This window comes from Malus domestica, chromosome 09 (genome assembly GCF_042453785.1).
Source record: "Malus domestica chromosome 09, GDT2T_hap1".
Lineage (NCBI taxonomy): Eukaryota > Viridiplantae > Streptophyta > Magnoliopsida > Rosales > Rosaceae > Malus > Malus domestica.
In genome coordinates this window covers 3747521-3763960 of record NC_091669.1, presented here as the reverse complement: position 1 = coordinate 3763960, position 16440 = coordinate 3747521, and the positions used below count along the sequence as shown (strand labels likewise).

The 16440-nt window shown below is 36.1% G+C and overlaps 1 protein-coding gene and 2 long non-coding RNA genes across 4 annotated transcripts; all 3 read left to right on the top strand.

Annotated features, from left to right (window-relative positions):
- The first annotated feature begins 8391 nt into the window (after positions 1-8391).
- On the top strand, positions 8392-9350 carry LOC139188175 (uncharacterized). 2 transcript variants are annotated; one of them, XR_011571439.1, is made up of 3 exons: positions 8392-8600; positions 8718-8921; positions 9000-9350. It is a non-coding gene; the product is annotated as an uncharacterized lncRNA (long non-coding RNA). The 2 variants fall into 2 exon arrangements; XR_011571438.1 differs by having other exon boundaries at positions 8392-8921.
- Positions 9351-9546: 196 nt separating this feature from the next.
- LOC139188099 (uncharacterized) lies at positions 9547-13119 on the top strand. The gene is made up of 3 exons (XM_070805164.1): positions 9547-9658; positions 10614-12514; positions 13042-13119. Exons 1-3 carry the CDS (start codon positions 9547-9549, stop codon positions 13117-13119), a joined length of 2091 nt encoding a protein of 696 aa, XP_070661265.1.
- Positions 13120-13135: 16 nt separating this feature from the next.
- Positions 13136-13848, top strand: LOC139188233 (uncharacterized). The gene is made up of 2 exons (XR_011571538.1): positions 13136-13169; positions 13407-13848. It is a non-coding gene; the product is annotated as an uncharacterized lncRNA (long non-coding RNA).
- Positions 13849-16440: the final 2592 nt, after the last annotated feature.

The following is a 16440-nucleotide window of genomic DNA, read 5'->3' as shown; positions in this document are numbered from 1 at the left end:
ATTCTAAAATGCTACAGTAAACTTTTCATAGCATTTAACAAATGCTATAGTAGCTTTTTATAGCATTTTTTACACAATTCATAGCATTTGGCAGAATATAGGAAACATCTATAGCAGTTTTTGAATAGTTATGCAATCACATGTCACTTCGGCAATCCTAATTTAACCAAGAACACAATTTTATTTCTTTCATATCACCAATCATCATTTACAACCATATGATTTCTCAAATTTTTACAAGAAAACTGAAAGCAAATATGGTTACTCTTTCTTCTCTGCCCTTTGACCGCTGCTGGCATCTCCACTTTCATCCTTCACTGTAATAAGAATCAAAGTCACTCAATGATGAAAATCCCTAAAAATATAGCACAAATATAATAAGCATAAGTAGATATTTTTTGCTCAAAGAAAACTGAAGAAAAAAGGAAACAACCGGGGCAAAATTCCAAAACATGACCAAATCTGTGTGGAATTAAAACAAGCAGCAGGATTTTGTGACAGTTTCAGTATGAATCACATAATACTTCTTATAACTCATTCATCTACTATGTCTTCTTCTAGTTCTAGTTATAGCTGAACGCTTAGCATGCATACAAGAATAAGGAACTCAGATGAACACCAAAAGAATAGAAGGGCAAGCTTAGCTAATTACCTTTAGCAATGGCTGATTACTTAGCATACATACTGAATTTACTGCTTCAACCTGTTGCCGAGCCAAGTATTTCTCCCTCCACTCCTTCTGTAAAACAGAACAAACCAAAAGATTGTGCATATGCACATGTCCGTTCAGTTTATAGAGACTCTAAACTATAAGGTCAATACAGGAAAAGAAAAATATTCTCTACTGGATGGAAACACAAGTACCATCAAATAAGCAACTTACATGACCCGGGTGCTCTGCATCCAAAGATTCAACCCGCAAAAATCGCTTAACTGTCACTTGATCCTTTTGTTCATGAAACTGTATTAGAAAAAAAAGCTTACCAAAAGTAAGGTCATCAATTGCATGACCATAAAAGCAAAAAAACAGTACAATTGACAGCAATAACCTCACTTTAGTGATAGGTAAAAATATTGAAGCAAGTCATTTGCATGATCATAAATCAAAGTCAAACTTGAATGTTGAAGCAGATCAATAATAGAAACATATGTACTGAATCAAGAAAAGAGAACTTCACAACGTCATAACTTGAAAGCTGTAAAAATATTAACGATTTCAAGTTATGAAGTTGTGAATTAATAGTGATCGAAGGCAGAATGTAACAAGATATACCTTTACATAAACTGGGTTTTTAGCATTTAAAGGTTTTTATGCAGAATGTACCTTAATTGAGAATTGGCTACAAGAATATTTACCTCAAATGGCAGTCCATTTAGATACAAGTGATTGAAAGTAACATGATGTACCTTTACAATGTCAACAAGATTAAACACTAATCCCCTCGCCAAATGGAATCATGTAAACAAAATGGGTCTTGCCTGTGTCCTAAAGGGTTTCAAATCCAACACAAGAGTCGTAACTCGGAACCTCGAGTGTAAGGGAACGTTCTTAAGCTTAAAGTGAGCACCAAATTTTCACATTTATCACACAACTGAACAACAACAACAACAACAACAACCACAACTAAGTGTTATCCCGTTAAGTGGGGTCAGACTGTACCAAGGATTAATCACATAACTGAACCAAGGATTAATTGGAAAAACGGGTTAGGTCTTTATTTTACTCCATTATAAACAAAACAGAAAATTGATGAGCAAATGAGGTTTGTTTACAAATGCTACAGCTAAAAAAATAGACACATAGCAATTTTAGCAAGATTGTTTTCTTTTTGCATTCCCCAAATCTGCCCATGCAAATTGAATCGCTTTCAAAACATGACAATCCAATAAAAACTCGACAAAGAAACCACAAATGGGTACAAATGCAAGCATTAACAAAACTAGCAACTCATTCATACATTATTTGCCATAAACCAATTCAATCGTACATTGCCATAAACCAATCAGAAAAGAAGAACGAAGCCGGATATTAGTGAAAAGGAGGAGTTGATACGTACATGCAATTGCAAACTCGGTTGCGGAATTGGGGATCGTGCTTTCGATTTCAAAAGTTGGAGATGAAATTGAGCATGAGGCTTCCATGGAGCTTGTGATTTCAAAATTGACATGCCTCGATTCCGATATTCCACGAACACCAGGATAGGCACGTGCTAGTCAACATCTGAGGGTGACGAAAGTCATTTATTGAATGCAAATGCTGAGAATAAGAAATAAATAAGACTTATAAATATAAAAGAATAATGAATATGCATTTAAGGAACGTGTTCAGAGCATACAACTAACACTAAAAGAAATAATATAATTAAATTGAATGAAACAAAGGATGGATAAGACTTATAAATATAAAAGAATCGAGAATATACATTTAAGACTTACAGGATCCTCATCCCTAGATGATGTGAGATTTTACAAAAACTCTAAGATTCGAATGATGATCGCAATTTGGGAAAGTGATTTTGGGAATTGAATGGGAAAAAAAAAGAAAACGAGTTTTACTTTGACAAAAAAGAAAAAGAAATAGCGAGTTTACTTTTACGCGAAGAGTTTTGGTTTTTAAACAAGTTTTCTCTTTTTATAAGAAAATTATAAAATATGTTTATGTTTTATTTATTTATTTTGAATAGCATTATGCCTATGAACGCTATAATAAACTTCTTAATATGCGATTAAATGATGTAAAGAGCTATATAATTGCATTTTCAGTGTAAAGCGCTATCAATAAGTGCTATGGAAGGTAAGTTTTGTTGTAGTGTTACAACGCCGTGCAACTGGAATAGCAGCAGCCTCTAATACAATGAAAAAATTAAGCTAGTTTTGAATTGGCCAAAGGCTAACAGTAATTGTTAGTGTTTTATAAAGTTGATATTTTGTATGATTGTTTTGGAAAGGTTTTAGGTTTTGAGAATGATGATGATTGCACATAATTTGGGAAGGGAACGTCGGCTACAATGTTTGCAATTGCAGCAGCTCATAGCATTTCATATATATATGACATCAGTAGGGTTTTTAGGTGCGCACAGTCAGCCCTTATTTCCATTGGAGTTAGCTGACAAAAGCTTACCAACCCTGATAGTACAAAGTTAATCTTAGCCCTTCATTGGAGCTTTTAATCTAAGTCTTACACTTGTAAAAAACTATCACTAAAGACTAACTAGCCGTTACATTCTTAAACAAACTAGCCGTTACATTCTTAGTGCTGTTGCTGCATTCCTTCTTGCTCAACCCAGAAATGGTTTAGCATCCAACAGTAATCGGGCAAAAGATAGCACGATAGTATGCGTATAATGGTAGATGCAACTTTCAAACTACAGGATCAAAAACAAAGAAATACAACTAGCCATAAGATTATCCTAATCGTAATCATCAAGTAGAACCGCCAAAATTAACTTTAACTTAATCAAATCATATTGTTGATTTTCAAAGTATGTATTGTATTTTTATCATAAGATCATTACAATTGTACAGAAATATATAAGGAGATTGACTCCTTGATTTACGCCACAAAAGGTGGCTTAGGGAAGACAACCGACAAATGGTGCCTTAAGGAATTGACAATCGACAAAAGGTGATAGCACAAAGACAAAAGGTGATAGCACAAAGATAAAAGGTGACAGCACAAAGATAAACTAGACTTATCTACGCCCCATCAAGCTAGATCCAGGAGGTTTATGGATCCAAGCTTGGACAGAAGTCGCTGAAACTGATGAGAAGCCAAAGGCTTTGTGAAGATGTCGGCCAGTTGGTCGAAGCTTCTTGTATAATGTGTCTGAATCATCTGCGACTGCACCTGTTCCCGAACGTAATGGCAGTCAACTTCAATGTGTTTCGTCTGCTCGTGAAACACTGGGTTTGATGCTATATGCATGGCTGCCTGATTGTCACAAAATAAGGACATAGGAAAAGTTGTAGGAACACCTAAATCGCACAGAAGACCCTTGAGCTAGATCAACTCACACGCAGTTGACGCCATGGCACAATACTCAGCTTCGGCACTTGACCTAGCGATAACAGTTTGCTTCTTACTTTTCCATGTGACCAAGTTTCCACCAACAAAAGTACAATAGCCAGTTGTGGACTTGCGATCGTTGGCGTTCCCCGCCCAATCAGCATCACAATATCCCATGATTTGTGTGTTGTCATTCTTCTGCATGAGGATTCCACGACCCATTGATCCTTTTAAGTAGCGTAAGATCCTTTTAACAAGGGTCAAATGCTCAAGAGTCGGGGAGTGCATGAATTGGCTCACAAGACTTACAGAATATGTGATGTCGGGTCTAATGATTGTTAGGTAGATTAACTTACCCACTAATCGCTGATAATAGCTGATATCCGTGAGTGGCGTGCCCTTCAAGCTAGGTTTGTGCTTGTTGTCGTGAGGAGTAATGGCCGATTTAGCATCGCTCATGTTGGCTTCCTTGAGCAAATCCAAGACATACTTTCTTTGGTTAAGAAACAGCCCCTTGTGCAAGGTTGCCACTTCTATACCAAGGAAGTACTTCAATATCCCAAGGTCTTTAATTGCAAACCTTTGTCTGAGGGACTGTTTGAGGTTGAGGATCTCATCAGCATTATCACCCGTAATTATCAGATCATCAACATAGATCAGCACAACCAATTTGCCCACAGCTCCTGTGCGAACAAATAATGATGAATCGGCATTGCTGCTTATGAAACCAACACTAGTAAGAAATGAGCTTAGTTTGGCATACCAAGCTCGTGGAGACTATTTCAGGCCATAAATGGATTTGTGCAATTTGCACACCAAATTCGATTCATTGCTTTGAGGATGCCCTGGTGGCAATTTCATATAGACCTCTTCTTTGAGATCTTCATGCAAGAATGCATTCTTCACGTCCATTTAGTACATGGACCACCCCTTGTTTACTGCCACGGACAATAGCACTCTCACGGTGTTCATTTTGGCAACAGGTGCAAACGTTTCTTTGTAATCCACCTCGTATGTTTGAGTGAATCCCCGAGCTACCCATCTTGCTTTATGCCTCTCAATTGATCCATCTGACTTGAATTTGAGTTTATAAATCCATTTGTAACCCACGGCTTTCTTGTCTATGGGAAGTTTGGTGATACTCCAGGTGTTGTGTTGATCTAGGGCTTTAAGTTCTTCTTGCATTGCTTCTTTCCAAACCTCTTGGTTGTTGGCCTCATGGAAATTCTGAGGCTCATTGTAACTTGATATGGTGCTTAGGAATGCAACATGGGATGGTGTCACTCTCTTGTACGACACACAATGGGAGATGGGATGTGTGGGTTTGTAGATGACAAAGTCTTGAAATCTTGTGGGAGTTTTCCTAACACACATTAGATTGCATCGAGGAGGGGGAAGAGTTGTCTCACACTCGTTCACATTTTGGACCATATTGTGAGGGTCATCTTGATTATCACCATCTTCATGCCGTGTACCATCAGAGTGAGACCCTTCATTGCTACTTTCATTGAGAGATGCATCAATGTTGACATGACTGGGATCTTGTTGTTGAGGAGCCTCAAGTTCGATTCTTGGTAGTTGGAACACATCCAAGATGTCATCCCTTTGACTTGTGATTTCATGTGACTTGCTGAAAAAATGATTAGTTTCATCGGATCGAACATCTTTGGACACAATCAATCTCCTTAGTTGAGGATTATAACACTTATATCCCTTTTGTGTAGATGAATAACCAAGAAAAATACATTTAACAGCTCTAGGATCCAATTTATCTCGATGATGAGATTGAATATGCACAAAACAGATGCAGCCAAAAACTCGAAGGTGTGAGAAATCAATTTTACTTCCTTTCATGACCTCTAGGGGAGACTTGAATTCCAAGACTCAGCTGGGCAATCTATTGATGATATAAGCAGCTGCCATAGCCCCTTGGGACCAAAATCTCTTTGGTACATTCATTTGTAGCATTAGTGCTCTTGTTTTTTCAAGTAGGTCACGGGTTTTGCGTTCGGTTACACCATTTTGTTGAGGTGTGCCAACACAACTTTTTTGATGCATGATGCCATGAGTGCTTAAATATTGTTTCATGATATGGGACATATATTCGGTGCCATTGTCAGACCTTAAGGTTTGAATTTGAGAGGAGAAATGGTTTTTAACAAGGTTATGAAAGTCCTTAAATACTTCCATAACTTCATTCTTACACTTTAGAAGATACTATCACCTGACACGAGAGAAATCATCAACAAAGATCACAAAATACTTATAACCATAAAAAGATTCACTAGTTGGTCCCCATACATATGAATGAACTAGTTCAAAACGCTTACTAGCCCTGGACAAGGAAGAGTTAAAAGATAATCTAGTGGCCTTAGACAAGTGGCATGTTTCACATGAAATAGCATCCTTCCCTAAGTTTGGAAATAGAGTTGACAAAATGGGTGGAAAAGGGTGAGCTAAACGTTGATGCCACAATTGATTATCTTGAATGGGATTGAACTTGGCTTGTAACCCTTTGGGATTGCTTTTTGATATGTAATAGAGACCTTCTAAATAAAACCCTTCACCAATCGTCTTCTTGGTAGCACAATCCTGAAAGATGACATTGTGAGGAGAAAATATAGCTAAGCAATTCAAGGTATTTGTGATCTTTCCCACAGATAGAAGTTGAAATGGGAAGGAAGGTACATACAAGGCCATTGATTCAATTTCATCTGACATTATTTTTTATTTTTTCCTTTCCTAAAACCTTTACACTCTCACCATTTGCAATTGAAACTTGGGATGGATTAGTGAATTTTTCAAACTTTTGAGACTTAGACACATGGTTAGTCATATGATCTGTGGCACACGAATCTACAACCCAAAAATCATGCAACATATTTATTTTAATAGCAGTTTTAAAGGCTTTCATGATACCTTGCATGTTTTATTGGGGTACGGGTTTCGTGTCTACCAAGAAACCCTCAAACTTTCCGAGCAATGCCGTCGAGTTCCCTTCTCCTATATTGTATGCACGGTCAATTCCAGCCCCTCCTTTCTTGCCTTGAAGGTACGACATAAACTCATTCATGAGTTCAGCTGGATTCGCTGTGAAGTTCTTGAATGGATCAGACCCATTAGAGGTGGAGGCAGACGCATGATTTGCTCGGTGTGTAGTACGATTCACCATTTGTAAACCCTTGTTGTCCTTCATGAAGTCAGGCTTTAATTCTGGGTGTAAAATCCAGCATGTGTCTTTAACATGACCTATATTGTTGCAGTGTTGACACTTTAAGTTCGGATGCTTTCCTTTGTACTTCCTCTCGTTGGTTAGATAGACCCTAGCCTCAGGTACACTAGTCATTATACCCATGTTCATAACTTTCCTCTACTTCTTCACATTGGATTGTTGCACATACACTGGTGAAGGAATGAAGTTATGTGTTCATGAGTATGTGACATCGTAGATCTTCATACGTTGAATCGAGACTGGACAAGAGTTGAAATATCTTGTCTTCTTCTGCTCTCTTTCGTAGCAGTGTTGCATCGGTTGTATGAAGGCGATAAATTTCCAACTCATTCCACATGTTTTTCATGCTTCCTAAGAGTTGCACAAATGGCTTGCCGTCTTGTTGCAGATCGGAGATGTCCTTCTTTAATTGGAAAACCCTTGCAGCATTGTTCTGGCTGCCATACATTTCCTTAACCGCCTCCCATAACTGGTATGAAGATTCAGAGTAACTGAAGATTTCAACTAATTTCCGTTCCATGGAATTCAGGAGCCATGACATAACTAGCTGATCCTTGCTAAGCCAGGATTCATAGGTTGGTGAGGAAGCATCAGGTACTTTGATGCTTCCATTTATGAACCCTAACTTGGACCTTCCACCTAGAGCCAGAGACACTGCTCTTGACCAAGGCAAGTAATTAAACTCATTCAACACGACTGAGCTTAATCTTTGATTTGGGTTGACATCCACCTCATGCACATTCATGGAGGAAATCACATGTGAACTTTCAACTTCTGATCCTAACGAATTGTCTTAAGCCATTTTGAAGATTGAACACGCTCAGATAGTAGTACAGTAGAGGCAGGTTAGATTTCCTGCTCTGATACCATGTTGATTTTCAAAGTATGTATTGTATCATAAGATCATTACAATTGTACATCAATATATAAGGAGATTGACTCCTTGATTTACGCCACAAAAGGTGGCTTAGGGAAGACAACCAACAAAATATGACTTAAGGAATTGACAACCGACAAAAGGTGATAGCACAAAGACAAAAGGTGATAGCACAAAGATAAAAGGTGACAGCACAAAGATAAACTAGACCTATCCCCTTCCAATACATATCAATCAATCAATCAATCTCAAATTGTCAACATACACACCGATAAATAGTATTATAGATTTCACACTGGCTTGACTGATCGATGGCGTTGTAATTCGGGGGAGAAAGGTCGCAGAAGTAATGCGAAAACCAGAGACCTTTATCAATTCTGAAATATTCGGCCAGCTTCACCCTCAATTGGCCGACCCATAACAACCATCACCTGCCAAGAATGAGCTGTAGGAATCCTTATTGGACTCAACTAGTATTGATAATAGTGAGTCAGCATATTTGAAATTATAAGTCAGTTGGTGTTTTTTAAATAAGTGGAAAAACCATATCCTATAATTGAGGAACTTCATCCATAGTGCTTGCGGTTTGAAACATGTATCAGGTCCACTACATGCACGACGGAATTAGAGGCAACGGTACAATAACCATCTTCCACGACAGATGGAAGTTGGAGAACACTAACTCTATTTAAAGGATTCCCTGCTCACAGAGAAGTTGTTCTTTGAATTGGGACTATCACCATAAGAATATTAAGGTCTCTAATGAGTAGAATAGTCTCTTTGAAACACGACAATGTCTTCTGCAGGTTAGCTTCATCTATGTAATTAAAACTACGATGTGTTCTACGGTTCAATGTTAGAAAATATTTTATTTATTCCAACAGGAGTTGGAGGAGATTATTAATTCCTTGGCGGCGTCATAGCTGATGTAGGCCCTCGTCGTCGCGAAGGTGACGGGGACACGGCGGCCGAGTAGATGCGGAACTCGGGGGCCAAGGCGTTGAGCGAGCGGTCGTGCGCCGCCAGGAAGTAGAAGATTATGATGCAGCCGCCTATGAAGAGGATTAACAAGAGGGGCTTAATTACTGCAGGCCCATCTAAGTGCCTATTTGGTCATTGATCAAAGTTTTATTGCACTTTTCGTTGTATTTAATTAGTGTTGGTTATTTATATTCTGATGATGTATATTGACAATTTTGAACAGTTTCTGAATTTATATGCACCCAAGTATGAAACCGATGGAAAATTTGGCCGACAGTGCACAATTCAACAATTTTTGCCTTGGTGCTGATTCACATCATTGCAATTGGAATGTTTGGGCTAAAAAAGGTTCCCTTAGCTTCCAGCCTGACTATTCCTCTTCCGATTCTCACGCTTCTTTTCAATGAGTACTGCCGCAAACGATTCCTTCCAATCAGTGGCGGATCCACAATGGGGTCATTGGGGTCGCGCGACCCCTTGGAAGCCATGGAAGCAACCTTCGAGACCCCTTGGAGATGGTGGGGCGACCCCTGGTGCGACCCCGTTGCCGTTGAAGTCGTCGGTTTTCTGGGCAGGAGGACGAACGAAGAAGACGAAGGCGCTGTGCGCCAGTTTTGATTTTGAAAAAACCTGGGCAAAACGACGTCGTTTTGGCCTAGGAAATTTTTTTAAATGACCTGGCCAAAATGACGTCGTTTTGGGCCAGGCCGAAAAAAAAAAAAAAAAAAAAAAATTCCCACCGTGTCCCTCCCCATCCCAGCCCTTCCTACCCGATCCCTATACAATTAAAAGCCCCAAATTTTCATCCTTCAACCCTAACTCAATCCCCCCAAATCCTCAACTCCTCCCCTCCATAGCTGCTGCCGCCCCCAACGTGAACTCCATCTCCTCCCTCCTCTGCTGGCGGCTCCAACTCCATCTCCTCCCTCCTCTGCTGGCGGCTCGAACTCCATCTCCTCCCTTGGTTTTTATATTGTGATGTGAGTATTTATTTTGAATATTTTGTATATGTAGAATATATTTAATTAATTGAAATTCAATTCATATTTATCTTGTGAGTTTTTATTGTGAGTTTTTATTGATGGTTTGTTTATATTGATGATTTGTTTATATTGTGAGTTTTTATTGGTTTGTTTTTATTGATGGTTTGTTTATATTGTGATTTTTTATTTTCATTATTTTGTATATGTAGAATGCAAGATGAGATATTTAATTTAATTGAAAATCCAATTCATATTTATTTTGATTATGTTTATGGTTTGTTTATATTGTGAGTATTTATTTTGAATATTTTGTATATGTAGAATATATTTAATTTAATTGAAATTCAATTCATATTTATTTTGATTATATTGATGGTTTGTTTATATTGTGAGTTTTTATTTTCATTATTTTGTATATGTAGAATGCAAGATGAGATATTTAATTTAATTGAAAATCCAATTCATATTTATTTTGATTATGTTTATGGTTTGTTTATATTGTGAGTATTTATTTTGAATATTTTGTATATGTAGCAAGCATTATTATGGAACGGTTTTTTAAGAGAAAGTCATCATCGGGTTCGGGTAGTTCGAATAATGTTGATAGTCCAAATACTGTTGGTAGTTCAAGAGCTCCAAGTTCAAGACAAAGTCAGTTAGATGGTGTTTTGGGTAATCTTGAAGCGGATCCTGGATTGAGAACTCGAATAATAGATTATGATGCTAATATAAGAGATGAGGTCCGAAGATCATATCTACAAAAAGGACCTTGTCAACCTAGAGGTCATAATTTCCCAATAACTAATATGTCGGGAATTAATCGACGCTTCATTTCCCAATGGTTTGATGAGTTTGATTGGTTGGAGTATAGTGTATCTAAAGATGCAGCATTTTGTCTCTATTGCTATCTCTTTAAAACCAATTTTGCACAAGTGGGTAGTGAAGCTTTCACTGGAGATGGATTTAAGACTTGGAAGAAAGGGAGAGAAAGATTTAAGATGCATGTTGGACCGGTTGGGAGTGTTCATAATAAGGCTAGAGAAGCTGCTACAAATTTGATGAATCAAGCTACACATATTGAAACGGCAGTGAGCAAACACTCTGACCAAGCTCGTAAGGCTTATCGCACATGCTTGATTGCTTCAATCAAGTGCACTAAGTTTTTATTGAGACAAGGTCTTCCTTTTCGTGGCCATGATGAAAGTGCCACTTCAAGCAATAGGGGAAATTACTTGGAGTTATTGCAATTCCTTGCAGATAATAATGATAAAGTTAGAGAAGTTGTGATGGAAAATGCTCCGGGGAATCTCAAATTACTAGCTCCTTCCATTCAAAAAGAAATTGTGAATTCATGTGCCCTTGAAACACTTAATGCTATCATGGATGGTCTAAAAGATAGATTCTTTTCAATATTGGTGGATGAAGCACGTGATGTGTCTGTGAAAGAGCAAATGGCTATGGTGTTGCGTTATGTGGATGACAACGGGCATGTAATTGAAAGATTTGTGGGTATCCAACATGTTACCGACACTACTTCAAGTTCACTAAAGGATGCTATTGACACATTGTTTTCTCACAACGGTTTGAACATTTCCAAGCTACGAGGACAAGGTTATGATGGTGCTAGCAATATGAGAGGTGAGTTGAATGGCCTTAAAACAAAGATATTGAGAGAACAACCTTGTGCATATTATGTTCATTGCTTTGCTCATCAACTTCAACTAGCTCTTGTTGCCGTAGCAAAGAATAATATAGACATTGCCTCTTTTTTTGCAATGGCTAATAGTGTGGTTAATCATGTTGGAGCATCTTGTAAGCGGCGTGATTCACTTAGAGGGCAACTTCAAGAAGAGCTTGTGATAGCTTTTGAAAATGATTGTCTTATAACGGGGCGAGGCTTAAATCAAGAAACAAGTCTCAAACGTGCCGGTGACACACGATGGAACTCACACTATGGTACCTTGATTAGCATCATTTCTATGTTTTCATCCGTGGTTCATGTGCTTCAAATGGTTATTGATGATAATCCCAATGAAAGTGCGGCTGAAGCAAATATGTTAATGAGAGTGATACTTACTTTTGAGTTTGTGTTTCACCTTTTCTTGATGAAAGTCATATTGGGACTCACAAATGATTTGTCACAAGTATTGCAAAGGAAAGATCAAGAAATTGTGAATGCAATGGCTTTAGTGAAATCATGCAAGGAAAAGCTATATTGGATGAGGAATAATGGGTTCGATGCATTGGTTGATGAAGTATCTTCTTTTTGTGAAAAACATCATATTGATGTTCCTAACATGGAAGAAGCATTTATACTTCCAGGGAGGTCAAGGCGTTATGCTCCAATAAAGACAAATCGTCATCATTATCGTGTGGAGCTCTTTATTTATGTCATTGATGAGCAAATTACGGAGTTAGAGGATCGCTTTACTGAGGTAAATACCGAGTTGCTTATTTGTATGGCATGTTTGAGTCCGAAAGATTCATTTGTAGCTTTTGATAAACCAAAGTTACTTCGTCTTGCTCAATTTTATCCTCAAGACTTTTCGAATGAAGATCGTTTGGCACTTGAAGATCAACTTGAGATTTATATTCATTATGTGTGTTCCAGTAGTGATTTCTCTCAATTGGAAGGGATTGGTGATCTTGCAAAAAAAATGGTGGAGACAAGGATGCATCAAGTATTCAATTATGTATATTTGCTCATTACATTGTCTTTAGTTTTACCAGTTGCAACTGCTTCAGTGGAGAGAGCATTTTCTGTCATGAATATTGTTAAGGGTCCACTTAGGAACAAAATGGGAGATCAATGGTTGAGTGATAGCTTGCTTGTTTATATTGAGAGAGATATTTTTGCTTGTATTGAAAATGAAGCTATAATGCTTCGTTTTCAAAATATGAAATCTCGTCGTGGACAATTATAATTTGTAATATTGTTTCCGTTATGAATTATGAATGAAAGTACTATGATTTCATTTTCAATATGTTTTTCCATCCTAAATTTTTATTTGAACTTTTACACTGCGACCCCTTGGAGTAAGATTCCTGGATCCGCCATTGCTTCCAATATTCAAAGCCTATCCGGCTGAGGTATGTCAGCACTATTGCTATCAACTTTTCGTTTATTTCAGTTGCAACAGAATTATAGTTAGTCAATGTTCCAAATCTGGTCCTCATCAGACCATCGATATCTGACAGTGATATCGAATTGGTTATAATCTTCTTAATTTGGTTCCTTGTATTAAAAACTAATGGAATATATATCTCAGCCGACGATTTGGAAATTTGGAATGTATATAAGAACCTCATTACCGCGTTTTGATGCAGTGTTTGATAAAGAAAGATAGAGAAGGCGAGAACGATCCTAGAATCTCTGCATTTTATGAAAAGTTAAGCACTGCTTACAAGGATCCAGCTCTGATGTCAATGCAGCATCCGCGAAGCGCTGATGGACACAGCACTCCCCTTCTTCAAGCTGGAGTCTGAAAGTAAGCAGTTTGTCTTTACATAAAAACGAACTTACCTGTCTCTACAAATTACAAAAAATATAACAGAAAGAACGAAACAGCTTGTGCCGCGTGTTAGCCGTGTGTAAAATACGTGATCTTTCAGTTAGGCTTGTTAGCCATGTGTTTTTTTTTTTTTTTAAGAAGCACTTCTCATGTGTTTCTCTCTATAAGTGATTTTGGTCCTCGCAGATGAGTGCTTAATGTTGAGGAGTACAATTGAGTTGTAACGTATTCAATAATTAAATTCATTACTATCTCAATTTCTATCGTTGTAATATCGATAATATCTTTTATGTTCTTATTGATGTCAGTGGCTTAAAAACGTGTATTTTCACGCAAAAATCGTCATATCAAAGGATATTTTCATCCTTGAACTTGAAATATCACACAATAATATGTGATTAACTTGATGTACTGTTAACAGTCGTAAAGTAGACTTTGTTCTCAACTTACTTACTTTTGGTTGCCAACCCTAAATTGTTTGTGGTTCTGAAGTTCCATTTGTCAACTCAAAACACAACTTCTACAACATTCTTGGACATTGGAACAGTTCCAGTTTTCCAGATTATTAATGTAAGACTTTTAATTTATTCATTATTTTTTTCATGAATAAACATGACATTTGTCAACCTCACCTATAATTCATGTTTACTTGATAAATGGTGTAAATACGTGAAGAAAAAAAATTAGGATTTTTTTTAATTTAAATTTTTTTAAGTAAACATTGTGTAAAATTACTTTAATTAAACTCAAAATCAGCTTGGTAATATACGGTGTCTAAATATATAAAACCCAAAATTAATTCACAAATTTCACATGTTATTTCCTATTTATCCGCTTTGTTGTTTCTTATCATTCTAGTTAATTAAATAATAATATATTGAGATTAGTACAGTTAGAGATTTTCTTATATTCATTTTTACTTTGTACTTGAAACGTTTAAGATTCAACTTTCGCGAATAGCGAGTTTGATATCAAATTATTGTAAGTTCATTATACAATTTAGTCCAATCTCCACCCTTAGCATCATTGTATTAAAAAAGGGGAAACTTGATATAAGTCCAATTTGAGTCAATAGTAGGAATAATCCAATTTATTAAAATAAGTCCAATACCTTAAATTTAATTATTTTATTATCAATAATTATCTCTTCAATGAAATAATTTATTGTAAAAATCAAATTTCTTCCTAATTATCTCTTTGATTATTTCTTTTTATTTCTTTTTATTTTGTTATTTCTTGTTCTTCCTCTTGCTTTATCCTATTTATAGATTTATTTTAATTTTTATAATCAACCTATAGTACAAGTTAATTGTATTTATCTACCTATATGACAGATTTTTTTCATAGTCAACCTGTCACAGATTAATGTGTTTTACTTGTAGGTATATTATGTTTTTTCTACCTTTTAGTTAGGTTTCATATCTCACTTATAGGTATAATATACATTCATAAATTTGCTACTTGAGTTAGGGTAGAATGTTTTGCAGATAGATTTATATTAATATATTAGCTTTTTTGTTATAAGATATTAATTAGATATTTTGGAGTTGGAAAATGCATAATATTAAAATATTTTAATTGATTTTTAATATTTTTAGAAAACATTAAATGAGTATAAAATAAATAAATACATATAATTAAATAACTGGACTCACTCCTAAAAGCACTCTATGATTTTGGACCTGGATCTAAAAGCCCCTTAAAAAAATAGATCATAATACAACTAATAAAATAATATAAAGTCTAATATAACTGAAAATTCTTATAATTCAATATAAACTTATGTTTAAAGGAAATACCTCTAAAAAGTCATGTAACTAAATTATCATGTGAAAAAATAGTTTAAACTATCATGTCGTAGTAGTACTACGATCTAATGATATTCATCTTCACTTATAAGTGAGAGGTCTTAGGTTCGATTCTTGATAAATGCGAAGTTGAAACCACATTATTGTTAGCTTATTGTGAGGTTAAGCATATCCCCTTCTCTTTAATGTAGATAATATCATTTGTTCAATAAAAAAACTATCATGCGAAAATTTAGCTTTGTGAGTAAACTTCAACTCGATCTTCAAAAATCATATTGTTATTGTGTCAATTTGACATACTTTCTTCCGATAAGAAAAAGAAAAAAATATCATTACAAGCATTTTTGATATAGTGATATTTGTCTTCATTTATATTTAAAAGACTTTAAAATATTTGAATTTTGTGAATAACAAATATGCTTGCATCAAAGAAAGAAAAGAAAACCTCAACAAAAAATCCTCACTTTTTAGTGTGTATTCGTGTCGTATGTTTTTTTCTGTCGGAACTTTGCCACGTTAAATACCTAATGAGTAAGCTTGAACAATGCCTATATATTGACCTGGCAAGAGCTTATTCGTGGCTAAAAGTCTCACGCCAGATGGAGAAAAAACCAATTGGATTCCATCGTTCAAATAGATACGCTCGCAACCTGCCAACTGAAGACCAACCACAAAGGATATAACGTATACACGTTTAGGGTTACAAAACACAGCCATCCCAAAACCCCAACTGTTAGATCAAATGTAGAATTATAGAGAATAATCCGAATAATGACTTTGAGGTACGACTTGAATCGTTTCCTTAAAGTGTTATTTGCCCCCACTCAAATGAGTTTGCTAAATGGTTCTTGGCAAATCACTTCCAGGATACAACAAAGTATGGAATATTCGATTAGCAAAACCGAATTATATTCCCTTAGAAATAACTAGAAAGAAATTGTATGAATGTGATAAAGAGAGTAGAGAGAAATGAATGTAGAAATAAATCTCTGAATTGTGTATGAAACATTATGCCACAATAGGTATTTATAGGCATTAAGG

What these genes read in the sequence shown, in the direction of transcription:
- LOC139188099 (XM_070805164.1), top strand. Translation starts at nt 9,547, where the DNA reads ATGGGGTCATTGGGGTCGCGCGACCCCTTGGAAGCCATGGAAGCAACC. An exon ending in CGTTGCCGTTGAAGTCGTCG is followed by an intron (nt 9,659 to 10,613) that starts GTTTTCTGGGCA and finishes TTGTATATGTAG; the next exon opens with CAAGCATTATTATGGAACGG. An exon ending in TAGAGGATCGCTTTACTGAG is followed by an intron (nt 12,515 to 13,041) that starts GTAAATACCGAG and finishes TATGAATGAAAG; the next exon opens with TACTATGATTTCATTTTCAA.